This window comes from Cladophialophora carrionii, assembly GCF_000365165.1.
Source record: "Cladophialophora carrionii CBS 160.54 unplaced genomic scaffold supercont1.3, whole genome shotgun sequence".
NCBI lineage: Eukaryota > Fungi > Ascomycota > Eurotiomycetes > Chaetothyriales > Herpotrichiellaceae > Cladophialophora > Cladophialophora carrionii.
The window spans coordinates 3,147,389-3,173,919 of NW_008481828.1; the positions used below are offsets into that span (position 1 = coordinate 3,147,389).

A 26,531-nucleotide genomic window follows, 5' to 3' on the forward strand; every position below is an offset into this window, starting at 1 on the left:
AGAGAGAGAGAGAGAGAGAGAGAGAGAGAGAGAGAGAGAGAGAGAGAGAGAGAGAGAGAGCTGACATCCAATACGAACGCAGATCGAAGCTGTCACAAAGACGGACCTTGAGACGTACATGCAAGAAAACATCTGGCGCCCCCTCCAGGCCACACGCATGACCTTCCACCCGACGAAACACTTCTCCCCGGACCCGATGCCCCCCATCCACGAATCGGCCGTGCGTTCTGGCTCTTCTCTCGCGACCGAACCGGGCACCTCGCCATGGCCGCTCGAAGTGCGCGACGCAATCGGTGGGGCGGGCCTCTACGGTTGCGCCTCCGACTACATCAAACTGCTGTCCTGCCTCCTTCAAGGCGGAGCACCCTTGTTGGAGAAAGCCAGCGTGGACGAACTCTTCCGGCCCCAGATCGGCGAGGCCAGCACGCAGGCGTTCCGCAACCACTTGCTCATGGGTGTCGGACACCGCCTCTTCCGCCAGTCAGGCGATGAGGCCACAAAGGACGAGTTGATGCCTGTGGGCCATTCGCTCGTCGGACAAGTCAACATGCTGGATGTCGAGGGGCGACGGAAGAAGGGATCGGTGTCGTGGGGTGGATTGCCGAATCTAGCGTGGCTGATTGATCGCGAGGGTGGCGTGGCGGCCACGTTGTTCACGCAGATTCTTCCGGCCGGTGATATGCTTTGCAGGGAGATGCTGGTGGAGCTGGAAGCCGCGCTGTATCGATTGAAGGGGCAGAAAAGGCAAGGATGAGGGAAGGACGACGAGGTATGAAAGTGGAGAGGTTCGAGGTCCGACGATGGATAGCGGAAAATCGGCTCTGCATGACGACCGGACTGGCCTTGGATTGCTCCTGTTCTCTAACTAGACCACGACAGATACAGTAGAATATGGCGAGTAAGGGACAAAAGACACGGAAGGACACAGAGACCAGTGGACCTGTCTCTCAGCATGAATGAGACATCAGATAGGGCTCTCCCTGCGTACCAACTCGTCCAACCTCGTCTTAATATCTTGTGCGCGCTGACCATCGTCGCCAAAACAAGTGATGCAGACCTGCAGTTCCCGCGTCTTCCACTTGACAACATCCTGTGTGGCCGTCTCGCCTTTCCTCTCCGCCCACTTCGCCATGCGCCTATAAGTGTTCGCCAACGGCACACCGACGAGACCTTCCTTTATCAACAGGCCCTCCAGCCTAGTCAGCGCATCTAGGGCTTCAATCACGATTAGAGCGCCCTCTTTCTGCTTCCGCTTCTCCTTCTCGTACTCGTTCTCACTTTGGCCAACTCCCTCCTCCTCTCTCCGTTCCTCTCCCCGCTCCTCTGCTGCCCATCTCTTCTCCAGTCCTTTGACCCTTCCCAACGCATCATACATCCCTCTCCTCCGCTCATCGCTTCTCGCCCAGAACTCCGTCCTGGGCACGCACGCCTCACAAGCACACGCAAACCCATAATACATGCGCTGTCTCCTCTGCCGCTCGGCCACCCGATGGCACACCTCCCGCTCATAATTCCCCCACACCTCCCTCCCGCGCGGGATATCCCTCAGGGCGAAGAAGCGCATCTCGTCCATGCCCGCATGGTACGAGAACTGCACGTTCGGCACGCAAGAATGGTTGATCCGGCTGGAGAGCGCGCCGATGGCGGAGCCGTCTCTTGTGGAGCCCTCGCCCGCGCAGTTATAGCAATTGGAGTAGTAGATCGAGACGACGCGGGACATGCGCGACTTTTGCGCGTCAAAGAGTGAGAGGTACACCTTTTGCTCTGGCCTGGGGAGGGCGGCGAAGTGGCGCTCAATGGATTGTGAGTCGGTTTCCTCGGTTTTGGAGAGCGCGATGAGCGGCCGTTCCGCGAGGATGAGGGTACCGGCTTTGATTTTGCGGGTGGTGAAGACGGCGAGGCCGCGGTCGGGCGTGCTGACAACTTCGAGGAGGGTGTCTTGCGGGGGTGTGATGGTTGAGGTTGAGGTTGAGGTTGAGGTTGAGGAGCAGCTCGCATCAGTGCTGGAGGTGTTGTCCTCGAGTAGCGGCACAAGGAATCCCGGACCATCGAGATTGTCGTCCAGAGTCAGCCTCTCTATTCCAACCTCGACCTGTACTTGCGGTGTTGGCTTCTGCTACACGGTCCGTGGAAGTACATTAGTATTAATCCCCCCTCGTGCCGGGTCAGGTCCACACAAGTCGGGACGAGTCATGATGGAATGAACTGAAATGAAGGGAGAAATGAAGTGCACACGAAATGTGATCTTATCGATCGCAAATAGCTCACCTCATCTATGCCCCGTTGGCCCTGCACCACGGCCTCAAGGGAGCCCGGACCATGTTGCTGCTCGGACCCGGTCACGGTCTCGTCGCGCTTCTTGGCTCTCTTTCCCTTGCGCATAGTTGGTCGATCGAAGGAGCGAGCGGGCAAGCGAGCAGGAGGGTTAACAAGTCAGTAAGCGCGTGAGTATATGTACACGGCACTGAGGGAGCGTTCCGTCCAGCACGCAAGTTCTCCGTATCGCACTGACGACGAGGGTCTCGCCCGCACAGCAATCAAGCACAAGCACGTGTTAGAGCAGCGAAATGTGCGAAGCCGGCAATTCCATCGTGTCCATCATGGTCATGGTGAGTTAGTGAGCAAGAAACCGGAATGTTCAAATTCTGATACTGTAGAAGAGAGGAGCAAGAGCAGCAGCAGGAGCAGAAGCAAGGGCAAGTCAAGGTGGCGAGATTTCGAGACGGCGAGATGACAGGATGACTTCCCGTACGGAGTAGGGAGTAAGAGATGATAACACGACACTATGATAAATGATGACAAGCAGATAGCCGGGAGGAACGACGGACGAGGACCGGAGATTCGACCTACTCGTATATCCTGTGTACGCGAGGTACGAGTTACGACACGGACGGAGTACACGGTCGTCGAAATCAGGAGAATCAGGAGATAAGGCTGGATACTTCGCCGAGGAGGATTGATATCCTATTGGATCGAGGGACATGGGCTCTTCTGCCGAGGCGGCGGTGAGATGTAGATACCAACCTTGGAAGACTATGGTAATCATGGTAATTACCGTCCACGCCCTGTAAGTTCCTCCCTGGGTCTAGGTTAGGTAGGTAGTTCACGGCCATGAGTGGGACTGCCTGCCTAGTACGGAGTAATATACTGGCTACCAAGTAGAGTACGACTTACTCTGGACTCGATAGTTAAGAACCGCAATCAAATTTCATCCTCTGGTGTCGCCCAGTCCACTCCACGTCTGTCCGTCTCATTTCGAAGGCTACTGATCGCTCCCCAACAACGGGGTTACGGGGTTATACATCTGGCAAGTAGCACTGTCCATCCGGTAACAGGTCTTGAATCCGAAGCAAAGGCATGCAGACTGCTGCACATTCCGTTCTACTAGCTGCTATGGTGAAGTACGGTAATCTGATATCTCTGAAGTAGCCTTCTGCATTCTGGGTGCCTCGGAGACTCTGTGCAGCGACGCCCAGTATGGCCGTGGGAACGCGCGGATGGTCCGCCGTCCTGAAACAACTACTAAACCCAGGCCCAGATGCAGAGAAGCTATACTTTGGGCTGAGAATGCGGCCACAATATATCGTTCGAATATTGACATCACACTCTTCCCGGCAGAATGAGGAGGAGTTGTGCCAGTCGTGCCTCGTATCGTCCATGACGCCAATGTCCAGATCGCGGCTGAGCAAGGTGCATTCTGCTTGTGTTATCGAACTCGGATATTGTTCTTCGCCTGCCAATACAATGCAGATTCGAGCTGCGCCATAGGATCTTCGGCCAACAATCCTACCCGATGGGCGAATGCCTTTTTCCCCGTGGGTTTTGCATCTGGCGACTCGCGAACTAAACGCATATCACCCGAGGCATCTCTGGTTCACAAGGTTGATCTGTCATCGGGAGGACAGAGAGTGCAATCCAGATTATTGTTCTGCTTCCAAAGAAAGACAATCCCACCTCCTGTGGGAAACAACTTCAGGCACTGCTGCATGTCTGGTCGCAAAGAGCCTCAATTTCGAGGAAAGAGATATAGAAGAGCGTTGAGAAGGTCGGCAGGCCGGCCGATGCATTCGACTCCGTGGCCTAGCTAGGCAGACATCCCACTTGTAGTCGAGTGGATTCTGCCCATGTGCGATATCTGGTGACATTTTGAGCATATTACCCTCATCGTGGCACCTGGCCTAGCCGTCACGGGGCTGTGGGCGTGGCGGATGTTGTTCTGCTTGGCTGTAAGTGTTCGCTGCACTTCCTTCCCTGGTGCAGCTGTTCGCGAAGAGCTGGAGAAACCCTTGTACACCCTCCCACTGCTCAAACAGCTTGCGAAATATGCTGAGGGAGGCCGGGCAGAAGAGAGCTTGGCACAGACCAAAGCTCAGATGGGGGGTGGATGCTCTTGAACTCGTCCTTGTGGTGGCCGCTTGTTTGCATTCCCAGTCTGCGGCTTCTGAATTCATGCCTTGTTCTTCTCAGCCGCCTCTTCCAACTTCAGCCTCTCCACAAGCTTCTGTCTCATGAAATCCGTCAATCCCAGAATACCGTCGTTTGTACAAATCCTGTATGTCCCACTAGGCTGATATCTCCCATGACCATCGACAAACTGGCCCTGTCCATCGACCTCCACGCTCCCAAAGATATCCTCCGGATCAGGGATGCGTCCGAAGTCGGGTATCCGTCGCTGATCGGCAACATGTACCCAACCACCTCGACCACCACTGCCGTGGCCGCCTTGATCAGACGCGCCAGCAGACCCGGTCTGCTGCCGGCGGGCTGTCTGGAAGAAAGAGGCGCCAGAGTTGGAAATCATGACCGCCGCCTCGGATTGGACCTGAGGATCGGAAGAGGCACTCTCGCTGATTACGGAGTGGAGGATGGGAAGGAGTCGCGGATTTTCAGTGAAGGACTGGGGCGTAGGTGGTAGTTTGGTGGTTGTGCCCACTGCTAGGGAGGGATACGGAGGGTCTGTAGGTAGTAGGGACAGGATGTGAGACGAGGGATTCTGAGGGTTGGCGAAGACGTAGATGTGCGGGTTGTTGCTCAGTGTTGACACAACTCGCAAGTGGGCGAAGTGACGAGGCGCTCGTAGGAGGAGACGCGTTGTGAGAGCCGCATTCATCTTTGCGATTACAACGTCCTATTTATGCTAAGGGCCACCACTCAATCCATCGAAAGGCAATAAAAGGAGGAAGATGGTTAGCTCTCATCTCGTCAGGAGCTGCGCGAGGATTTTGGGAAGCATTGAAACTCGTGTCAATGACGTCATGCGCGAGATGTTCTAGCTTACATAATATTCAGCCTCGTCCCACCAGGCGCAGCATTTTCCTCGACTCTCAGCCTTACTTGAGCGTGGCCTAGATGTCAACCTCTGAAGCCATCAGAAAGCCATCAGAATGTCACAAGGTCATGCGAGACCATGTTCCGCGGACTTTACATTCCGACAACAACCTCTCGCTTGGCGTTCGATATGGCATGGACGCCCCCCTCTTCAACTTTTGTCCCCCTTGGGCTTCTCCTTCATGGGCATCCCGATCCTGCCAGCTGTTAGTACCCGCGTTCGTAGACCTGGATCCGGGCCAGCACCGTCCGGGCAAGCTATAAGCACACCGCTTCCGGTGTCCAGGGAGACTCACTTCTCAATCGCCTTCCCATCGACGAACGTATCAACCTTGTTTGGATAGAAACACAACATGCCCATGATGTTGCCGCTCTCTAGGGTCGGATTCTTATACCACCAGGCCACGTCCTTGACTTCCTTCCCGTTGATCACGGCATTATAGTAGCTCGCCTCCCCCTTGTATGGACATCCCGTATGCGTGTCGCTGGGCGTCAAGTATTCCCACTTGATCGCCGTACGAGGCAAGTACCACCGAGCCGGGAATCGGGTCTCCCACAGGGACATGACGCCGCCTTCGGAACCCGTGTCCGCGACGACGACCCCGTCGATCTCCACCTTCACGTGGCGGCCCGTGGGGATGATGTCGACGCGGTGAAAAGGATCTTTCGGATGGTAGACAATCTGGGCTTGTTCTTCGTACCAGGCGTCAAGGGCCTTGAAGTCGATCTTCACGTAGCCCGCCAGCTCGGAATTGACCGTGTCAGGGACGACCAGCGAAGCGACGGAGTTGTTGCCGACGCTGATCGTCGATGTCAAAGTCTCGATGCCCAACACGGGTTTGTCTTCGGCGAAATTGACTGTGCTGAGGAAGTCGGACCGGGGGATCCAGTAGTTTGGGTAGAATCCATTTTCCCACACTAGCTTTGCCGCCGTGGTGTCAAAGATGTATTTGCCATTGAGGACGCCGCGGACGCGCTTCTCTGTTCCCACAATCTTCGTCTGGGAATCTTGATTGGCGTTGAAGAGCTTGGATGCCAACTCTGCGAGGCTGGGAGGTACATCGTCAGCGAGGTCGCGACTACGAAACCAAGATCATATTTACTCGGACATTTTCCTTCGAGGGCGACCGAGTTTATTGGCCGAGATATGGCTTTGTGTCAGTTGGAGGCGGGCGACAGAATGAAGCGCCAGTCCGAATATAGTTTGATTGTTCGATAGTATGTGTTTGACGGACGACGGTTTAAAGCATTGACCACAGGCTTTTGTGGTGGGAGGTAGTTATACCTTTCTGCTCTTCAGCTCTCTCGGAACTGGGCTGGTGTTCCGCGCTCAGGATCCACAGTATTCATGCAGGGAATCCGTGGCTAGCCGCCAAAGAGGCACCAAAGTGCCTGAGTCAAGCGATACGCGCTCTGGAGTCGTGCAATTGCGCCACACTGATCACTAATGGACGACGTTTCGATCCTGACATACCCCCTCCTGCTACACCTGTTGCGGGGTTGCGGTTGCTATCGACGGTCCGGGGTCCGGACGCACCCCTGGAATTGCCTGGAATAGAGATTGGTAGCACGCCTGAAAAACAACATATTGAGCTCGTTGAATAATCAGACATGTCCATCACGCAGAAGTCTGGTTCGGTGCGCCAATTGAACATTTAGGTTCTTGCGATCACGCTATCGCAACAAGAGATGGCTCGGAGCCATGAGGACTTTCCCATGTGGGCTATTGGCACCATAGCACTTGCTGAGGCCGAGTCTTGATACTTTCCCTCAATTCACACGCGAGGCTTTCGCAGCAGCGTCGTCTTGGTGGCAACGAGAGCCCTTGCCAGAATCTCCTAGCGTTCGTCCTCCTTCGCAGCACCGGCGACCTTTTCCGACCCATACTCAGTCGCACTTCCGCGACTCATAACGCTTCCTCGTCGTTCTGCCTGGCTCATTCGTCGCTCATGTTCACCGGTCTCTTCGTAGTCGATCAGAACTTCGCCATGCTTGCCATAGCGATGAGGCTCGTGTTTCGCTGTCCAAACCACGGTAAAGATATTCTTCGTCTTGTGGAAGATTCCATCCATTTCCTCCAAGCTGCGCATAGCCGTCTCGGGATAGAAAAAGTAGACCACCGGAATCATTGCTGCGTTGATGACCGCGAAGATAAGATATGTCTTCCACTTGATTGAACTAAAGCTGACTGGGGTGATCATCACGACCATAAAGTTGAAGATCCAGTTGGCACTAGTTGACAAGGCGTTGCTGGGAGCGCGGATCTTGAGAGGGACGATCTCGGCGGGGTACAACCAAGTCATTCCTGCGAAGTAGTCAGGGTCTATCTCAAGATAGCGACATATTGGGAACAAGGACGAAGGTGTCGTGTAGAGGTGGTGGGGGACAAGGCCGACTTACCAAGCCACCCGATTGCAAAGAACGAGTTAAAGATGAACAAGAACACGGCAGCCACCCATCCGGGACCCGTGCCACCGATCTTGGTCATCACCGCCAGGATGATCATCGAGGCTGACTGACCAATAGCGCCAAAAATCATGAGCTTCCGGCGTCCAACCTTCTCGATGATAAAGACAGCTATCCAAGAGGCCAGGAAATACTCGGTGCCGTTGCAAGCTGCGAGGATGCGGGAGATGAAACCTGAAAGTCCAATCTCGTTCTGGTAGATAGTAGCCGCATAATAGGTTATTAGGTTGATGCCGCTGATCTGTTGCATGACTTGGTTGGCATATGCCAGCACCACCCGGTGGAAATGTCGATTTTCATCCATTGTAAACAAATCACGGAAAGTGGCCTTTTCTTGTTCGAGGACGGTATCTTTGATGGCCGCAAATTCGGAGCGAACGTACTTGTCATCGGTTGACTTATCAGAGAGCGTGGCGAGAACTTGAAGAGCTTCTTCTTCCTGACCCTTCAGGATCAGCCATCTGCTAGGTGTTAGCTGCCTCCCACAAAGACAAGACCCGTGTTCTGATATACCTGGGAGACTCTGGTAGCTCCAGGATGAACGCCAAGATAATCAGAGCAAAGACGATCTGAAAGGCGATGGGAAATCGCCAGGATGCTTGGCTGTTGATGAAAGAGCAAGCAAAATCGATCCAATATCTGCTTCATCGTTAGCCATTCAAACACTTTACCGTGATAAGACCGCGACTGCAGAATTCTAGGCCACACGTTACACGTTACGGTTCCTGGAGAATACTCACGATATGCAGATTCCACCGGTGATCAGGGCGCCTTCAATCATAACCAGTTGGCCTCTCCGGTGCGACTTTGAGCATTCCGACTGCCACGTTGGAACGGTGGAAGTGTTCAGTCCATTCCCCATGCCGGTAATGATACGTCCAACAATGAAATGCGGCAAGCTGAAAGCGCTCGCTTGAAGGGCAGCGCCCACTATCATGGTTGAAGAACCTAGGAAAATTGTTTTGCGGCGGCCGAGTAAGTCACCTATCCAGATGCAGGCGATGGCGCCACAGAAACAACCAAGATTATACGAAGCGATGGAGATACCCTGGATAGTGGACCTGTGGTTTGCTTGACTCGGAGTAAGGCCTCTCACACCCTCTGCGGTAGTGTCGATTTCCGGAAAGACAGAAGTGAATTGCTTTAGCGTCAACAGCCCTCCTATGACCCCTTGGTCATATCCAAATAGTCTGGCAAGTGTTAGGATCGACAAGACACAGAGAGTATGACAATACGCACAAAAAGTCAATACCGGCTATGATGCCGATAGCGATGTTGAGCTTGGTGCCGGAGAGGCCCAAGTAACGTTTGCTGAAGAGCTTCATATTGATCAGTCTGCAGCTGAATCGTAGGGAGTGTGCCGGTGGAACAGCAAGGAATTGTCATTGATGAACGTAGCGGTCTTATAGTAAAAGTTTCATAGTCATTTAGCGTACAGGTAGCACCCGAGGAAGGGAGATCGTGGCTCTCGGAATGCCAGTCTGTTCTTGCGTCCGTGGGTACCGTATCCTCCGAAGACAAGCATCGATCGGATTGCTCCATTTTGTGGCTGCACCGTTGCATCGAAGCAATAATGACATGCAATAGTGCGGAGAAGGAACCTGGAGAATCCTCAAAACTTGCCGCATCATTGCCATCCATGTGGAAGAGACCGTCCGCTCGGATTACCAAAAACAGCCTTCCCAATGACGATGGTGGCGTTGGTCCCCTGCATCTCTCAGGACGATCATCCGGACAAGCGCCTTTGGTTGTGCCCACGGAAACTATAGAGTTTCAGCACTTGTACCTCGTACTCCAGTGCCGTGCACGAGATCAATGCAAACGATAAGTTGCTAACCATTGCGGGGACAGGACCAAGAGACAAACGACGCTTAGCTACCCAGTAGAGATACCCGGTAAACATAAAGCTGAAGCCGCGGCGTCTGGTGGCATTCCTTTTCTGGCCGGAGCCATTTCCTCGTATCGGAAGTGGAGCCTGTCCTTTGTCGCATTCAGTCTCCTAACGGTATGGTACGGGCAGGTACGAGTACGGCGGACGGCTTCCACCCCGACGATCATCGTGTTTACCCCAATAATGGCCCTCGACCGGGTAGGGATCCTGAATTCGACAAGGCTGCCGTAAGGCGGGTCCACATAATGACCAGCTGATAGCCGCCCAGATAGCTGAAGAGTTGCTCCGGATCTCCTTAACAGGAAAGCCCGAGTTTGCATCTGGCTCTGTCCTTGGCCGGCCAGTGTTCGCCTATTCGAGGAGAATGCCAACGACTTTTCTGGCAGCCCGCGTGCATCAGTCTAGAACAGCGCCGCGAAGTTGTCTCCACGCAAGTCGCATCCATGGTCCGCGTTCTGCGTCTACTTAGATACATGATTCCCGCCAGAGTTTGCGACTGTTGCATGCTCACCGCTGCCGGAATCACGCAACCGCGGGGAACAACCGAAACGGAGGCATGACTCGATGAAGGCAATCAGGTACGAGAGAGGCGAAGCCTCATGAATGCGCAGAAGCTTGCTCCAGTAGCCACTCAACTGTCAAGCCGATATCTTCCGTCGCCTCCAGAACTCGAATCACTTTTGACTGGATGTTTGATGAATCACCGAGCGAGGAGGGCAATCCACGTAAATCGCGGACTTCGATTACTCCGTCTTGACAGATGCATAAGCTTAGGAAGATGAACGAGCTCTTCTGCTGTCGTGAATATGACCTGACCAACGGAACGTAAAGATCGAGTTTGGCCTTTGAGATGTCTGAGAGAACGTCGAGCGTCAAGTCAATGGGCAATGGCTCCTCAGCGCTCGGTACGTTGGTCAATTGAAGAAGGTCCTCCACCTGAAAGTCCGGTGCCTTTTTGTTCGTACGCTTTAGAGGTCGAGCGTGTGCGTCTGAACTTCCCCCTTTAGGCGCACCTTGGCCTGAGCCTATGGTCTCTCCCTGGCCTGCATACTCAACAAGGCTCTGAAGCATGCGCCACAGAACGACATACTGCCGGAAGATCGGCAGTGCGGCGGCAATCTGCTTGGGATGGGTAAAGTTAAGATGTCTGACAGGAAAACACCAGAGGGCTGTAGCGCTTTGTGCAGAGTGCAGAGCATAGGAATGCTTCCGCGGACAGTCTGGATTTGTAGCATCCGAGAGAGGCAAACACCTCAGCCACCGTTCTGCAGAGGCGCTCCCGTTGCCATCGACGTCTCTAGCATCGGCTTGCTTGTGCAGGGCTGCCTGATAGGTCAAGGTGGACTCCTGGTCGATGTTGACCATGGTGATCTCCACATTCAGGTTGGCCGCGACATTGAGAGGCAGGTAGACTTCAGGGCCAAGGTCACAATAGAAGTGCAAGTCCAGGATATTGGACGAGTTGTCTGTAGGTTTCTCCATCGCTGTCCCATCACTGTCTGGCTTAGCTAGAAGTGCTTCTGGATCATGGGCAGGCATTCTCCAGTCCGGCCTTGGCTTCACCGCCTCGGAGTTCAGCATTGAGCTGGTGTCTTCAACTAGAATACCGTCCGATAGCCATTTCTCCATGACAGCAGTCGAGGGCAAGCCGGCTTCGCAAGAAATATGTGCCGTGTATAGATTGGCACCCTCGTCAACTTCATCGCGTCCTGCTGCATTGGGCGGCTGGCCTGGCCTTTGGCTGGAAGTCCAATAGTCCAATGCCAATCCTAATCTGGGCTTCCGGTCGATGACAGGCCTGCCCACGGCGCTCTGCCTAAGATGTTGCCAAGGGCTTCGTCCTTGAAATCTCGCCTTCTCAGCATCCCAGATTTGCCGGAATGTCTGGTATAGATTTCCCACGGCATTGAAGCATGGTGACCCTGTTTCGATTCTATCGAGTTGACTGAGGTACTGCAAATTGGAGGCGAACGCATCGAGGCTTCTCCATTGCGAGACACCATTGACAATGGTAACGCCGTGAAGGTTGTCCTTGATAACTTGGGTGCCTTGTGCTTGGAATTGAGGCTCCTCGGTTTCCGTTACAGTTTCCGAAATATTGAGCTTGAGACTGACGTCCCTAACGTTGTCTCTGCCGCCTGCTTCAAAATTTACTTCGAGGTCCACGCAATTGCCTGCAATCGTCAGGTTGTCATCGTCCCAAAGAGTAGTGAAGCCCTGTAGCTGAGCAATTCTTTCCACGCCTTCCCGAGTAATGCCATGGCCGCCGACACCACGTTTCAGAGTCTCCACCACCAGTTGCGCGCGATGTAGGCGTTCGACTTCTGGATTCACAGGTGCAGCAGTGGTCCTTGCAGGGCCACCGGGTATATGTGTTGTAATGCCCAAGCCGTCCGCGGCACTGCCCAGCGGTGTCAGCCCTGTCGTGCCCAATGAGTTCATCAGGGCAGCAGCAGGGGAGTTGAGAGCTAGGAGATCGTCGTGGACAGCGGTGCCGGCTAGAGGGGTGGAGGAGGGTTGTGAGGATACACTGACGTGATGGCCATGAAGGGAGGCCGGTGTCTTGACCGCGGGTGACTTGTAGGCGAGAGGACGGCTTGAGTTGCCGGAGGTGCCGGGTCGCGGAGAGGCCATCAGTCTATTAGGAGTGGAAAGATGAGGTTTGGGAGTAGAGACAGTCTGGGATCTGGTCGGTGTGGCCATCGTTTCCTCCTTCGCTTCTGTGTCCCGCTTGACGCGTCTTTCGCCGATTCCCACCTGTCAAGCGCGTGGAATATGTCATCAAGCTGTCAGGGCCACCAGGACGGTGGCGACGGGGCTGGGGACTTCCGTGTAAGCTCACTATTCTCTTTGCAGAGGAGCTCATCCGCCCACCATGCTATTGTCAGGCATGACATTCACCTCAATCCGCGCTCGACTTCATCTCAATCTCAGATGCAGTTCATACGTTTTCTTAATGGGGAAACTGCGCCGAAGACACGCAAGTCGTAACTAATTCGTCCTTGGTCAATTGACTTTGACTCTCGACTCATGCACATTTCAACCACGAAAGCTACAGATCAACACACTGGCGCGGAACTAACGAGCCTGGTGCTTCACAACGCCAACTTATCGCGGTGTGCTGCCTGTCTTCCGGGCTACCACGGTCGGGGGAAGACGTGAGAAGCGTTCGAAGCTTTCGAAGCTTTCCCCACAATGTCACGTTACACTACGGAGTACGGAGTACAGGCATTGCTGCTCTGGCACTCTGGCTGTACACTGTGGGATCTCTCTTCCCCGCACCCTCTGTTGATCTAGTGGACTGAATGAGATGCCGACAATCCGCGTCGAACGGATGGCGAACTCTTTCGGCTGGTGTAACATTGTTGATGATAAGTCACCTGGTAGTCAAGAAGGTGGAGAAGTGACGGTGAGAGGGAGGAAGCCGAGAAGCAGGTATAAGTACTATTGTCTTCTTTGTATTGCCATCTCTCCTTATCCGAATTTGACCAGATCCGGTGTCAGGTGAACGAGCGAGTCAAAGATGGCTTGGCTTGTAGACAAGTTCTCCTTTATCTTGCCTTTCGTACTTCTTTCCTTCCCAGACATATCCTACGCTGGCGTGGCCACCCGCCAGGGTGGACCTCCTAGCGTGACTGTGAAGAACGGAAGCTATCATGGCACCCAGAATCCGACTTATGGCCAGGATTTCTTCCTGGGAATGCCTTTCGCGCAGCCACCCGTTGGCGACCTTCGCTTCCGCAATCCAGTCTCTCTGAATACGACCTGGACCGGCACGAAGAATGCAACCCAGTATGGCTATGCATGCTATGGATACGGCTCCGACGATTGGGTGCTTGGGAATCCTGTGAGCGAGGACTGCCTCACCATCAATGTCGTCCGTCCGACTGGGACGAAGCCCAATGCCCAGCTACCGGTTGGGGTATGGATTCATGGTGGCGGGGCATTTATGGGCAGTAGCTTGGATCCGCGCTACAACCTCTCCTTCATTGTGCAGCAGTCTGTTCAGATGGGCAAGCCTTTTATTGGTGTCAGCCTAAACTACCGCCTGCAAGCATTCGGATACCTCTTTGGGTCAGCTGTTTTGGAGGAAGGTGTCACTAACATAGGTTATCGAGACCAACGATTAGCACTGCACTGGATTCAGGAAAACATTGCGGACTTTGGCGGAGACCATGCGAAAGTGACTATCTGGGGTGAGAGTGCTGGAGCTTCTTCGGTCGGCGCGCAACTATTAGCCTACGGTGGCAGGGACGACAAGCTCTTCCGCGGTGCAATCCAAGAGAGTGGCGGGCACATCAACTCTGCTCGCCAAATCAACGCTTCAACCTGGGACAAGTACTACAACAATATCACTCAGGCCACGAACTGTAGTACAGCTTCCGACACACTGGCATGCCTCCGTAAGGTGCCCATCGACGCTCTCAACTCTGTTTTGAACAGCAGCGTGACAGCTTCCGTCCCTTACTGGGGCCCGGTGGTCGACAATGACTTTGCCGTTGACACTGGCACTCGGCAACTTCTCAACGGCAAGTTTGTCAAGGTTGCCCTGCTTCACGGCAGAAATAGCGACGAAGGGACAGCTTTTGGCACGAGAGGCATCAATAATACGGAACAGTTTTTGGCCAGCGTGATGTCGGCGGGACCGGACAGTGCCACTGCAGCAACGATCGCGGCTCTGTATCCTGATATCCCTGCTATTGGCATACCGGCAACGTTATCAGGTCGTCCGCCGCCAGAAAATGCTTCGCTGGGTGTCCAGTGGAAACGTTCGGCGGCCTATGGAGGGGATCTGAGTCAACATGCATCGCGACGCCTGATCTCGCAAGTCTATGCAGCCAACAACATCAGTAGTTGGAGCTACCGTTTTAATGTCCTGGTCAATGGTCAAACACCCGCCTCGGGCGCAACGCATTTCCAGGAGGTTGCCTTTGTCTTTCACGTAAGTCCCTTCAGCCTGCGACATTATTTGTTGTAGATTCGAAAGACATGTTGGTCTTGCTTCTAGGATTCGAGCTAAGGAGTATTTGCAGAACCTGGAAGGCTTGGGATACAACAACTCGGTGGCTGTGGATCCGTTCGAGAATAAGCCGCAAACTTACCAGAGATTGGCGACTATCATGAGCCGCATGTGGATCAGCTTCATCGCCGATGGAGATCCGAACACGAACAAAGGTGCGTTTCGCTCTGCTGCAATCTTCTCTGTGTTGCTTATCACGCCGAAACAGCTACATCGGTGCATTGGCCCGTGTATACTCTGGACAATCCTCAGAATATCGTCTTCGACACGAACGTTACAGACTTGCTGCACCCTGAGCCCGACTATTACCGCGCTGAAGGAATCCAGTATATCTCTGATCGTTTCATTTCCGTCTACGGCCGATGATTTCAGTCCCACGTAGCCGGTAGGTAACGACGTGGAAAGTCTAAAGAAATGCGAAGATGTTAAGTGCCAAGCCTGTCCAATGCTCGGTCAATTATTCTAACAGGAGAATGAATGATTCCATACTCGGTTCAATTGGGACCACGTCTGCTTGAATTTATAGCTGCTTCTGCCACTCCCTTCAGTTCCTTCAGTTCCTTCAATTGGTGCCAGATCCTGCAAACTACAATTCGCAGTGAAGAGGACTTCGTATTCAAGTGAGTCCAGAATGCGCCACGATGCTTGTGTTTTCGTCCCATTGGCTGAACGTAACGCTGAACTTCAGGGGCTGCGCATCTGTCGACCCAGCCCTGAGGACAACCTCAGGTTGTGTTTTGTTCTGAATTTGGTCGAACGCGGTTGCAAGGTGAAATAAGTGTGCCGTGTTTCTGTAAGGGTAAAGGCATATATACGTGTCAGAAGATGTCGTCGCCTCGGTCTACAAGCGAGCGAGGAGCCGGCCTCCCCTCCATCCCCAACGGCGAACTGCATCTGGACATGGGTAGAGGTACTTTGGGTGACAGAAGCGATGCATCGTCGGTGGAGGATGAACGCGCCCATCGTTCTCGGACCCTCGGCTATCCACAGGTCAGTGTACAGTTCGCATGGCTTCAGCTCTTTCTCACGGGCCAAGATAAAACCCTCGTGGTCGAACGTCAACAACTTCTTCCTCAACTCCAGCAGGATTCTCGAACTGGACGCATATTATTCGTACGTTGAACAGTCGGCTGAAGTTGATCCTAGGCTACAATCAGTTTTCGGTTACTTGGAGAGGAGACATCTTCACGAGCGATGCCAGAATTGCACCTTTCTCGATGGCACAACTCCTCAATTTCGAACTCGGGGCACAGCCGAGCGTCGTCTTCCAGGCCAAGTCACATTCCAGGCTCCCGTTTGATACGCACGCTTTCGAGATAGAAACATGGAGACTGTGCCAGGCTCTCCGAACTCCCTCGCCACGTAAAATCCTCATCTGCGAAGACCTTCAACCTGCAGGTGCACAGGTAATCTCCAAGCTGTTGCCACGTTCAGAGTCCTGATAGCTGAAATACCCGCAGTATCTAGGTGAATCTTTTGCCTTGAGCCATTCGTACTCGATTACTATATCAACCGAGATGTCTCTTTCGAATCGCAAACAGTGCATGCGCACGTTTTCGACTATCCAGAGACGTACCATAGCGGGAAACTGCCCCGACTTGATAGTGAAGAGGAGTTCTTAAGCGTGCGGGATCACGCACGGCCTTGCACTCTGCTGAGGATGTGGAGAGATGTGTACGCTTTATTCCAGCGGGTTGTGTGGGTTGTTTTCTTTAACAAAGAGCTGAATACATGTAGGTTGAGTATGGTTCTAGTGAAGTTATTGCACTAACCGGAGGTTGCGCTAGTCCAGATATACACCTCATTCTCCTGGACTACTGCGATTACCGAAGGATAGATCTGCATTTCGGGTAGTCACCAGTCTGCCGAGCTTCCAAAGTTGGAAAGCCCATTGGACTTGGCCCCCGGAGGCACTACCACAGAAAAGCTTCCGTCATCAGCTCGAAGAAGGGTTTCTGGGCTCAAGCATCGCGTATCAAGCCCACATGGATCCAGACAATCCTGAACTCGAGATCAACGCGACGCCAGAGATCCGGCAAGTGATCACAAGCTTGCTGTGCTCTAGATGGAGACTCCTGATTCGTCGGGCTCAAGAGAGCATCTCAGAGTCGCACGCCCCCTTAGCTGGAGACCTTGACGACATTACAGAGGTATTGCAACGCAAGCACGATTTCGAGAAGCTCAAGCGGACCCTCTCGGCCCTGATTGCGTCTGTCAGGCGTATCCCTGGCGTGCAGCCATCCTCGCCAGACATCGTCGAGTTGATGTCGTTCGAATCAAGCTTGGAAGGCTGGGCAACGCAGCTTGAGAAGGTGTCGCAATCGCTGCTTGGCCTCCTGGCCGTATCGGAAAGCAAACGTGCCACCCAACAGGCCGTCCGTTCAAAAAATCTGCAACTGCTGGCATTCATCTTCATACCGATCTCCTCCGTCTCCTCGATCTACGGGATGAACACGGTCGAGATTCTGGAGAAGCCACCGCAGAATTGGAATTTCATCGTCGGCGCATCTATTGCCATTACGTTATCAGCACTGGCTGCCGCAATATACGATTCGCAAATCATGATAAGGACACTCGACAGGCCGTGGCTGTCCTCGCGCCTCAGCAACATCAGCCGTACTTTCCCTACAACCAGGAAGACATCAGAAATCGGTGGGCGGGCATGGGGTCGGCTGAGCCCCGATAGAGGTAACCCGAAACGAAAGCCTCGCAAGGCACAGTGCTTGGTCAGGTAGGATTGCCCCAAGGTTGGTAGATACGACGGATCCACGAAGACAGTATTCCCATGTCCCAGAAGATGTGGCAGCCTGATTGCACAAGCCACGGCACTTGCCGTTACATCCTGAGACTCAACAGAGAGGCTGCCACGTGACATGTGCCATGCGCGGGGTGTCGCTTCATTTCTCCTTCACTTCTCCTTCACTTCTCCTTCCCTCCCTCTCTTGTCCTGTACTTTCATCGCGTTCTTCTCGAACCCGTCTGTCGAATGTACCTTTTGTCGCCTTCTGTGTTGCTACGTTATAGCAAAAATCACTTCTACGTTATAGCAAAAATCACTTCTTGCCTCGAGAATGCATGATTCGACCTCCACTTCGTAATGGCCGGCAGTCTCCAGATGACCCTGCCTCGTGCGGCTGAAGGCAATTCGTGTATGCACGATGGCGCGCCTAGGATCGTCTGACATTGGTATCGACACCAATACGGCTCTGGAAGAGACTGCCCTCAGCGATGCCCTAAACTTATCACTTGCAGCTGCAAGCAAGCACATTGACAACAGGCGCATTGGACAAGTCGTGTCTTGCTTCCATTGGCTTGAACTCTCGTCAAAAATTCGAACCTTCCCCCCTACGACATACAATACTCGGCGAAAGCCTGACGCATATCTGTGGCTTCCCGGGATCCCTGCACCTTTTTCTGAGGCTGCAGATCCAGAACCGAGTCAACCGACACGGATGGACTCGTTTGGCTTTCGCCTCGTGTCTGCGGCTGAACCTGCTGTGAGCGAAGCGAGCGTTACCCATCATCGACGATCGACCTGCGAGCAGTATGCAGCTGCATTTGTCCTCGCTTTGCAAGGAGCGGGGTTTGCAGCCTACTTGAGCCTTTAGTCTGGCCGCACAGGACTTGCTACCTGACTGCCCACTCTGTGTGGCACGACTTAGTGGCACGACTTATGATTCCTGTCTCCTGCCGTGTTAAAACCCGTCACCGACTGAGAGGTTTGCCCCAGGATCTCTGCTCCGGAAGGGCCGTCAATTGGGAGGTCTACTTTGGTGTGCTCGGTCAGCCTTTATGCATGACTCGCCGATTAGAAACCGCGACATCCTTTCTCAATGGCAGGCATGTGGATCTATTAACAAGGTGAACCACTTAGTCTGGGGCTAATGTGTACGTAGATGACGCAGCAGTTGATGATCTCATACAGCAGCTTGAGCGAAGGCTGGCGGAAAGAGATCAGAAGTTGTGCAAACAGCGTCCGAAAGCTTCAGCAGATGAAGCATGCAGAAAACTACGCAGCCAAAAGGAGACAGTAATCTACTGGACTGTCAGATGTCAGGACCATGACCTATTGAAACAATTCTTGGGTATTCCTAGTCTCAGCGCGAATCTAGGCCAGCACCGAGATGAAGAGGAGGACACAGAGCTGCACTGGGCGGCTCGCTTAGGAAATGACACTGTGCTGACCCTTTTACTGGACGCTTGCCGCGACTCTGACTATCTCGAAACCCAAAACAAGGCCAAGGAGACTGCCTTGTACGATGGCATTCGTGCCCAGTCCCTCGAAGTGGTACAAAGGCTGCTGCAAAAGGGTGCGAAGGTGATGATCTCAAACATTGCTTCATTTTCGCCTTTGCACTTAGCCGCGAAAAGGAAGAACGCAGCCATAGCGCGGCTGGTATGGGATGAAATCACAGACAAGGAGGACCAGCAGAGAAGCTTGACAGCTTTCACGGACGAGGGCATGACCGTGCTCCACCATGCTGCACGAGACGGACACAAAGACACAGTCGAACTGTTGCTGAAGGCCGGTGCCGAACCCAACGTCATCAGTCACAGAGGCAAACGGCCGTTGCACTCTGCAGCTTCAAGAGGCAAGACAAAAATCATGGACCTGTTATGGCGTGCAGGTGCTGCCACTAATACAACAACAAACAATGGCTACACTGTTCTACATTGTGCAGCTGAAAAGGGTCATTATGAGGCAATTTACATAATGCTCAACACATGGACACTGGCCCAAGGTCATAAAGGCTCGGGATCGAGGAAAGCCGAAGAAGAGGCTCCGTCAACGGATGCTGCTGACAGTTTGACGGCGAAGAACTTCGACCAAGGGATCTCCCAATCTCAACAACCAAGGAAATCTAGGGGCATGCCTTTAACTCAAGAGGTCCTGGCCAGGACACTTGCAGACGGCTCTACCGCTTTACATCTAGCGGTGTCCTCTTCCAAGAAGAAGGGCGAATCCTCGAAGGTGGTTGGTCTCTTCCTCGACAAACTCGACGAAGGTGTTGTAGCAGCTCAAACGAAGCAGGGCGAAACTATCTTCCATTTGATAGCGCGGGGAAGACGAGACGATCTACTAGAGGTGCTGACCAAAGTACCACAAATCGGCAAGATGCTCGAAGTCCAATCCAAGGATGGATCAACAGCATTACACCGGGCCATAGAGGATGGTTCTTCCAAGCTCCAAGAGCGGCTCATAAACTGGATGAGTGACGCAGCCACATGCTCGCAGAACAATGATGGGGAGACTGCATTGCATCTCGCAGCAAGAAAGAAGCGGCCTTACATTCTCAAGAAGTTACTGCTGAAATTGAAGCCTTCTGCCATCGCGACCAGAAACCATCACGGTGAGACGGCTCTTCATATTGCAGCTGCCATTGGAGACGCCGACATCACCGCTCGCCTGCTGGCGCAAATGACTCCAGATGATATCGCTCTGTTGAACGATAAAGGCGAAAACGCATTCGCAAAAGCAGCTCTCACCCCTAATCCGAATCCAGCCATCATCGAGCTCATGGTCAAGTACGAGGCTGACGTCTCAGCCCAATACGAAACCACATGGGCTCCTATGGATCAACAAGCCAGGAATAGCGTGAGCAGCACCCTCACGGAAGTCCTCGACAAGATCTCGTGGACCGAGTATTCCAGCCATACCAGTTGGCAAATGATTGTGCGTTGGGCTTCACGAAACGGGGATATCAAGACTGTGAAGAGAATTTTAGATGCAGTACCGGTGAATTTTGTGGAACAGATAGACAGGCAGGAACAGGGCAAGGCCGACCGACGTGGGAGCACCACCGTCAAGGACGAACAAATGCCATCTACGCCAAAGGAGATCGCACTTTTCTGGGCGGCTCTGGGCGGCCACGAGGACATTGTCAAACTTCTGCTGAATCACCCATCATTAGATGCGTATTCCGCCGCTCTACGAGGGCGAACGATCGTTGCTTAAGGGCAACCCGGGCAGCAGCTCGCAACGGACATTTCTCGATCGTCAAAGTACTCCTTCAGCACATGCAGTCGACTGACGGGATGGGAAGGCAAGACTGGACGCCTTTGGATTGGGCGATTGCCTTTGGTGACCCTGACATTGTGCGGTTCATGTTGATCAAAGGCGCAGAATCTCTACCTTCAGCTCCACATCCGACGAAGTCTCCAGAGGTTGACAGACTCTTGCGTGATCCCCAGCCTAGGCCGCGCTGGTATTCCAGGGAGAACCCACTATCGGTGTGGTCGAGTAGGCCAAAGCTCAAATTTACACCCTTCGAGGCCGCTTGCAAGCGTTTCAGCGTGAGCCTGGTCGATTTCTATCACCATGACGGAGGCATATACCCTCTGGAAATGAACGGCCGCTCGGTATTCGATGTCATCTATGACCCGGATTTGGGCCCAAACAAAATCATGGAATATGCGCGAGAGAGCGTCGGAGACCATCCCGCTATGCAGAACCACCATCGTTTCAGATGGATCCATTTACCGGCAAACAATGTAAGTGCTACTTGCCCTTGATGTTCATTTGGGATCTGCTAAGGCGTCTCTGTCAGTGGAAATGGGTTCGGGTACGTCAACATCGTCCCGTTCCGGCGGACACGTTTCGCTAATCGACAAAGGATCTCATGAAGCGCATCTGCTACCACACGAAGCAGGAGAAAGAATGCTGGTCGTTGCAGAAATTTGTGGAGGCCAACCGTCGCGAACACTTGGGAAGACCGCAATCTCGTTTCATGTTTACTGATGTCCGGGTGCGCTTCACGTCTCTCTTTACAAGTTCAAGCCACTCCAGCTAATGACTCTCTGAATAGATCGAGAACACAAGGGCAGGTAAGAGCCGTAGCGAGACAAATGGCCCGAGCATGGCTCTACAGAATGCAGGCACCGGAAGTGACGAGTTCTGTCATCTGCTGGGTCGAAGAATGGCGATCTATGTATGTCAGCATATCTTGTCGCCTGTCTTGGGGCTTCCAAAGAGCTAATCCTAACGCCAACCAGATGCCGTTTATCACTGTTGAAACCGTTCAAGAGCAACAACTATTACAGCATGCATGTCAAGAGGCTATCGCAAACGGCCTAACTTCCAAAAACGTTCATGCGCTCGAGAACCTACAGGAGATTGCAAATGCCCAAAGGGATGCTGTTCCATTTCTCACTGAAGACTCTCACGGAGATCTCAGAGCCTTGTACGAAGCCATTGCCGCTTCGAACTGGAACCTGGGCGGTAGGACAACCAAGGTTCTTGAGCGCCTCGTGAAAGCCTTCAAACGTGCTCCTAACTCGGGTGATTGGACATTGGAACGAACCTCAGGGTACGATTTTAGCGGGCTAGATCTGAAAGAGGCTATTGAGGAGCAGAAAAAGATATCGGGCCCTTATCACCCCAATGACTCTGCACAGAAAGTGTTGTTGCGACACTATCTCAGGGCTGGCGAACCAAACGCTCTTCACATCCGCCGGACCCTGGATCAGTACTACTACCCTGCGCTTCCAGAGGATCGTACAAAATGCCGCGATGGAGACCAGGTGGTTTACCGCTTTCAATATAGGGAGCTCAGAAAAGCTAGAAAAGACCTTGGGCCTGAGACAGTGAGCACCACACCCGATTCTCCTCTTTTGCTAACTTCTTAAAGCTCCGCAATCTTCGTATTTGTACAATTGATCAGTTATGGCTGTGGGTTATTGACGAAAGTAAGAGCTTCCCAAAATGGAGCGAACGTGCCTCCACTGATGGCGATAGAAACGCTCATCACCTGCTTTCCCCAAAGATGGAGCCAGTCCAACCCGCAGGAGACCGATACGAACAGCGGGCCCCCAGACGTGCTTGAGTTCGTTCGCGATCGCATTCACAGCGATGTAAATCTGGAGCTGAACTCGGTTTACCACCTTGCTACATTCATCACTACTCTCTGCACTGCGTTCGTGGATGAGTGCACAGCAGAACCGTCGACCAGCCCGGAAACGTTTCTTCAAATCTTCGCGAACGCTATTGGTATCGAAGTATGCTGCCCTGGCGCCGGACCAGGATGCTATCATGCTAACACTGCTGTCCTAACAGAGTGACGACGAGTCAAATCACTTCGAGGAATTCAAGAATAGTGTCAAGGAACTCGAGAAAGGCCCGCTGGGCGAGGACGATGCAAAGGTCCAGGAAGGCTCACTTGATAGTAGTCTGAAAATCAGCAAAGAAGTTGATTGTTTGAACGAGGTCAAGGATATCCGGGACGAGCTCAAAATCATTTCCAACATCTTCAGCCACCAGAAATTTGTGCTTGAAGAGCTACGAAAAGAAGCGTCCAGAGAGTCTTCAACAGCATCCCGAGATGCTGAGTGTCTGCATTCCAACTTTGTCTCCGAGTTACCAGAGTATAGTGATCTGGAGACCCGATACGACCAAGTCAAAAAGATGGAAGATGATGCTAAGGCTGTCTACGTTCGGGTAAGCCTGCCACGAAGCCTTTCCACGGAAATCCTACTCTCGCTCTTGCTTACGCCACCGTGACAGCTAAACCACCTTCTGGATCTTAAACAAAAACATGCCAACTTTCTCGAAGCGGGATTGGCTCGAGGACAAGCTCAGGAAATGGCCAACCAGACATCCAAGTTGAATCAGCAAGCGATAGAGTCCGGGAAAGAAGCAAAGACGATCCTGTTTCTGACGTTCGTCACCATTGTCTTTGTAAGACAGGCTCCTTAGTACCTGCCTGTGCCGCCACATTCGGGTTGTCTTGCAAATCGGTGTCGAAATGCTAACATCCGCTCAGGCTCCAATGTCGTTCTTGACATCTCTTTACGCGCTGAATGTGTCAGCCTTCTCCGGCGGTTATGTCGATGGAGACACATCGACCTACTCGTCAAAGTGGCTGTTCCGGAGAGTTTGTGCGTATATCCCCATCCCACGCCTCCGGCTATGATTATGGCCCAAGAGACAAGGCTGCGTGACCAGCGGTCGAAGCATTGCTGATGTTAATTCCATGCAGTCGGATACTCAACCGCAGTCGCCGTGCCACTAATTTTGCTGGCCCTCCTCGTTGGCGGATTCCTCGAGAAAACGGTCGTGGAATTCAAGAAGCGGTGGAGCAATACTCCGATCGACCCAACCAGTGAAACGGAAAATGCCACCGCGCAAGCTCCCAGCACGCCAAACTCGCCGCCACCGAGTTCTTCACCATCGAAGGCAGCCACACCACCTTCGAGATCTTGGAATCTGCCAAAGCCAAAGCGGTCCACGCAAAGAAACGCGAGTGGGACGCCGACCGCGGCCGAGTCAAACCGGCGGCCGACAGGACTGGGCATATTGAACAGCACCATCGCAGATCAAGTGCGCAGACAAGCACAAGTACAGCCAACCCACGGGGACGTATCTACAGCCGGAAGGGAATCGACAAAGTCCAGCCCGACTGTGATCGGGACGCCCAAGACCACCGAGAACGCCTGCAATGACATTGAACATGGAACTGCACGGGTGAAGGAGGGTGTCTTCTCTCGGGTCTTCTGGAGACGGAAGTCCAGGAAGTCTTCAATACCGCCGCCGCCTGGGCCGTCTTAGATCTGCACTGGCTAGATGATTTGACCCTTTTGTGGTAAATCCGTGTGGGGCACCCCGGTGCACGCTCTGAAGCTACTGCAGGGAGATGTGCGGTGGTATTTCGCACTGTTGTTGATTGAACCCAACACGAGACGGTGGCTGGCGGGATCAGAGAAAGATACCTCGTAACGATGTCGTGCTATGGAACAGGCTGAGGTCCACAGGCCAATGGGCAAGTATAAACACCTCAGATACTGTAGAAGGAACGGAATACGGAGTACAGCCCGAGACATTTATCACACATACATCTCCCTGTCCGCTTTGGTACGAGGTACAAGGTACGCACGCTGTCACGCGGACCTGTAGACATCGAAACCAATCTTCTTGAAATCAAAGAACCTTGATTCTCTCCATTTGATTCTCTTGATTCAGACCACACCATGCAATTATCACCATACAGATATTTCCGAGATTGGGGAGTGACTTATTGGTCCGTACTCCCGTACCAGAGGACTTCATGAAAGCGTACAGTATCTGTGATTTATCTGCGCAGCGGATATTGAGAAGTACAGAGGGGGGCTGAATGCATGAGAGCTCGCGATTCTGAGCCAGCGCAGAGGATGATGGCGGCAGCAGGAACGGGGCACAGGGACAGGAATCAAGTTTATTGGTTAAACTCCCGAGGGAAGGGTAAGGTAGTCAGTCTAGGATGAAGTCTAGACTTTTCCGCAGGGGGATGCTTTCCCGTAGGGTGAGTCGACATAGATAATATAAATCTATTGAGCAGGTCTGTAGACACAAAATGGAATGGACCACTGCAACCATGGAAGTTGTCAAGAATGCCGTGGTGAGTAGCGTGTCAGGAGTGATTCAATCTTCTTTGCATCAAAATAGGCACATTATCCTGGAATAATGACAAAGGCCAGAGTGTTGGCAAAGGTGGGGGAACTCCGGATGAGGAGTGCAAGACGTGTATACTGACAAGAGGGGTGGGGAGCATTGACGAGGAGTCCAAAAAGGGGGATGTGCTGATAAAAGGAGGGTGAAGAGCAGAATCACAGTGGGAACGAGGGTATCACATCATGCTCATTGTTCTCATGGTTGATCTTGTATCATGAACGTTCGGCATTCGGCGGCCAGGAGTGAGTGCTCCGGGTGATACAGCTTTGTGGCGCTCTTCTACTCGGAAGGCACTAGGGGGGGCGTCAGCATGCGGTCGCGTCGTACCTCGATGTCCATATGCAAAAGACATGCCTTCAATTGATCCTTCTTTGATCTCATCTGAAATCTCTTTGGGACTTCTTCCATCAACTTGGCAACCAACGCTGAAGCAGGTGCCCAGAATCTCAAGCACTGTACCCTTCAACTCTCGTGCAAGTGACTTGTTGGCACCACGCATGGTCCGTGCAATATCGAAGATCTCATCGAGAGGGATCGACTTGGAGTGTTTGATGTTCTTTTCCTTCTTGCGGTCTCGGGGTGGCTCCTTCAAGGCACGGATAACAAGAGACGACGCAGAGGGAACAACGCTGACGGCCGCTTGTCGGTTCTGGATGGTCAACTTTACTGTGACACGGAGACCTTTCTACATGTAGAGGAGGTCAGCGAACATTCACATGACAAGTAAAAATTGCGAGGGTGGATGGTTAGCGAACGTACCCAGTCGCCGGTGGCCTTCGCAATATCTTCGCCGACCTTCTTGGGGGAGAGACCAAGAGGGCCAATCTTGGGAGCGAGAGTGGCAGAAGATCCGACCTCACCGCCAGTGGCGCGGAGGTGGCTGTAGGAAGCTCTCGTTAGTATAAGACCTCGGGCAGAAGAAGAATTCGGGGAACTTCGTACATGATCTTCACTTCACCAGGATCTAACTTGGGAGCTGGAGAGAGAAGAGCATATTAGCCGCCGAGCTGATGCTGCTCAAGAAGACGATACTTACGCATGGCGAGTGCGAAAGGTAGTCGGTCTTTCTTGAGGTGATGGTTGAATGAACGGAATGGGGGAAAGGAAAAGAGCTCTCTGTTGTGCAAGGGAGGAACTTTTCTTAAGGCGCACCCGCCAAGACTTCCTAAATGTGGGTGAAATTCTAGTCCTGATTGGGAATGGTGCGCCAATAGGGACTGGCTATCTTCGATTGCGGACGGGCAGCACAGACACAGGAGTCACGATGATGGGACCGTATATTGCAACGACTGGTGATTTGAAGCCATTCGATAGAGTCATGAGCGTTTGGATTTGTATGCAACATCTGCTCGTCTCCCTCTGTGTGGAAAGATCTGGTCCACCGCTGAATCTATTTGAGCCAC

The 26,531-nt window shown here is 53.0% G+C and overlaps 11 protein-coding genes across 11 annotated transcripts in view; 5 read left to right on the forward strand and 6 right to left on the reverse strand.

The window, feature by feature from the left end:
• G647_04546 (uncharacterized protein) overlaps positions 1–754 on the forward strand; it is a gene marked incomplete at both ends in the record, with an annotated part of 1,874 nt that extends 1,120 nt beyond the window's left edge. The window contains one exon of the mRNA XM_008728887.1: positions 83–754. Within this exon, the coding sequence (XP_008727109.1) occupies positions 83–754 (672 nt within the window). The remainder of the gene's footprint in view (positions 1–82) is intronic.
• Positions 755–964: 210 nt separating this feature from the next.
• On the reverse strand, positions 965–2,382 carry G647_04547 (uncharacterized protein; the record flags this gene model as incomplete). Its single annotated transcript, XM_008728888.1, has 2 exons — positions 965–2,113; positions 2,269–2,382. 2 exons carry the CDS (start codon positions 2,380–2,382, stop codon positions 965–967), a joined length of 1,263 nt encoding a protein of 420 aa, XP_008727110.1.
• A 2,065-nt stretch (positions 2,383–4,447) lies between these two features.
• G647_04548 (uncharacterized protein) lies at positions 4,448–5,110 on the reverse strand (the record flags this gene model as incomplete). Its single annotated transcript, XM_008728889.1, has 1 exon — positions 4,448–5,110. One exon carries the CDS (start codon positions 5,108–5,110, stop codon positions 4,448–4,450), a length of 663 nt encoding a protein of 220 aa, XP_008727111.1.
• A 510-nt stretch (positions 5,111–5,620) lies between these two features.
• On the reverse strand, positions 5,621–6,439 carry G647_04549 (uncharacterized protein; the record flags this gene model as incomplete). Its single annotated transcript, XM_008728890.1, has 2 exons — positions 5,621–6,407; positions 6,432–6,439. The coding sequence occupies 2 exons, from the start codon at positions 6,437–6,439 to the stop codon at positions 5,621–5,623; spliced, it is 795 nt and encodes a 264-aa protein (XP_008727112.1).
• Positions 6,440–7,166: 727 nt separating this feature from the next.
• Positions 7,167–9,119, reverse strand: G647_04550 (uncharacterized protein; the record flags this gene model as incomplete). Its single annotated transcript, XM_008728891.1, has 5 exons — positions 7,167–7,633; positions 7,729–8,258; positions 8,308–8,433; positions 8,535–8,984; positions 9,034–9,119. 5 exons carry the CDS (start codon positions 9,117–9,119, stop codon positions 7,167–7,169), a joined length of 1,659 nt encoding a protein of 552 aa, XP_008727113.1.
• Positions 9,120–10,282: 1,163 nt separating this feature from the next.
• Positions 10,283–12,388, reverse strand: G647_04551 (uncharacterized protein; the record flags this gene model as incomplete). The annotated part of the gene is made up of 1 exon (XM_008728892.1): positions 10,283–12,388. The coding sequence occupies one exon, from the start codon at positions 12,386–12,388 to the stop codon at positions 10,283–10,285; it is 2,106 nt and encodes a 701-aa protein (XP_008727114.1).
• Positions 12,389–13,208: 820 nt separating this feature from the next.
• G647_04552 (uncharacterized protein) lies at positions 13,209–15,071 on the forward strand (the record flags this gene model as incomplete). The annotated part of the gene is made up of 3 exons (XM_008728893.1): positions 13,209–14,627; positions 14,719–14,860; positions 14,914–15,071. 3 exons carry the CDS (start codon positions 13,209–13,211, stop codon positions 15,069–15,071), a joined length of 1,719 nt encoding a protein of 572 aa, XP_008727115.1.
• A 1,619-nt stretch (positions 15,072–16,690) lies between these two features.
• G647_04553 (uncharacterized protein) lies at positions 16,691–17,440 on the forward strand (the record flags this gene model as incomplete). The annotated part of the gene is made up of 1 exon (XM_008728894.1): positions 16,691–17,440. One exon carries the CDS (start codon positions 16,691–16,693, stop codon positions 17,438–17,440), a length of 750 nt encoding a protein of 249 aa, XP_008727116.1.
• Positions 17,441–18,501: 1,061 nt separating this feature from the next.
• On the forward strand, positions 18,502–20,661 carry G647_04554 (uncharacterized protein; the record flags this gene model as incomplete). The annotated part of the gene is made up of 2 exons (XM_008728895.1): positions 18,502–18,549; positions 18,631–20,661. The coding sequence occupies 2 exons, from the start codon at positions 18,502–18,504 to the stop codon at positions 20,659–20,661; spliced, it is 2,079 nt and encodes a 692-aa protein (XP_008727117.1).
• An 80-nt stretch (positions 20,662–20,741) lies between these two features.
• On the forward strand, positions 20,742–23,397 carry G647_04555 (uncharacterized protein; the record flags this gene model as incomplete). The annotated part of the gene is made up of 9 exons (XM_008728896.1): positions 20,742–21,197; positions 21,254–21,268; positions 21,320–21,451; positions 21,512–21,634; positions 21,699–22,289; positions 22,334–22,391; positions 22,441–22,700; positions 22,759–23,139; positions 23,206–23,397. 9 exons carry the CDS (start codon positions 20,742–20,744, stop codon positions 23,395–23,397), a joined length of 2,208 nt encoding a protein of 735 aa, XP_008727118.1.
• Positions 23,398–25,407: 2,010 nt separating this feature from the next.
• G647_04556 (60S ribosomal protein L12) lies at positions 25,408–26,168 on the reverse strand (the record flags this gene model as incomplete). The annotated part of the gene is made up of 5 exons (XM_008728897.1): positions 25,408–25,421; positions 25,456–25,813; positions 25,888–26,008; positions 26,071–26,104; positions 26,165–26,168. The coding sequence occupies 5 exons, from the start codon at positions 26,166–26,168 to the stop codon at positions 25,408–25,410; spliced, it is 531 nt and encodes a 176-aa protein (XP_008727119.1).
• Positions 26,169–26,531: the final 363 nt, after the last annotated feature.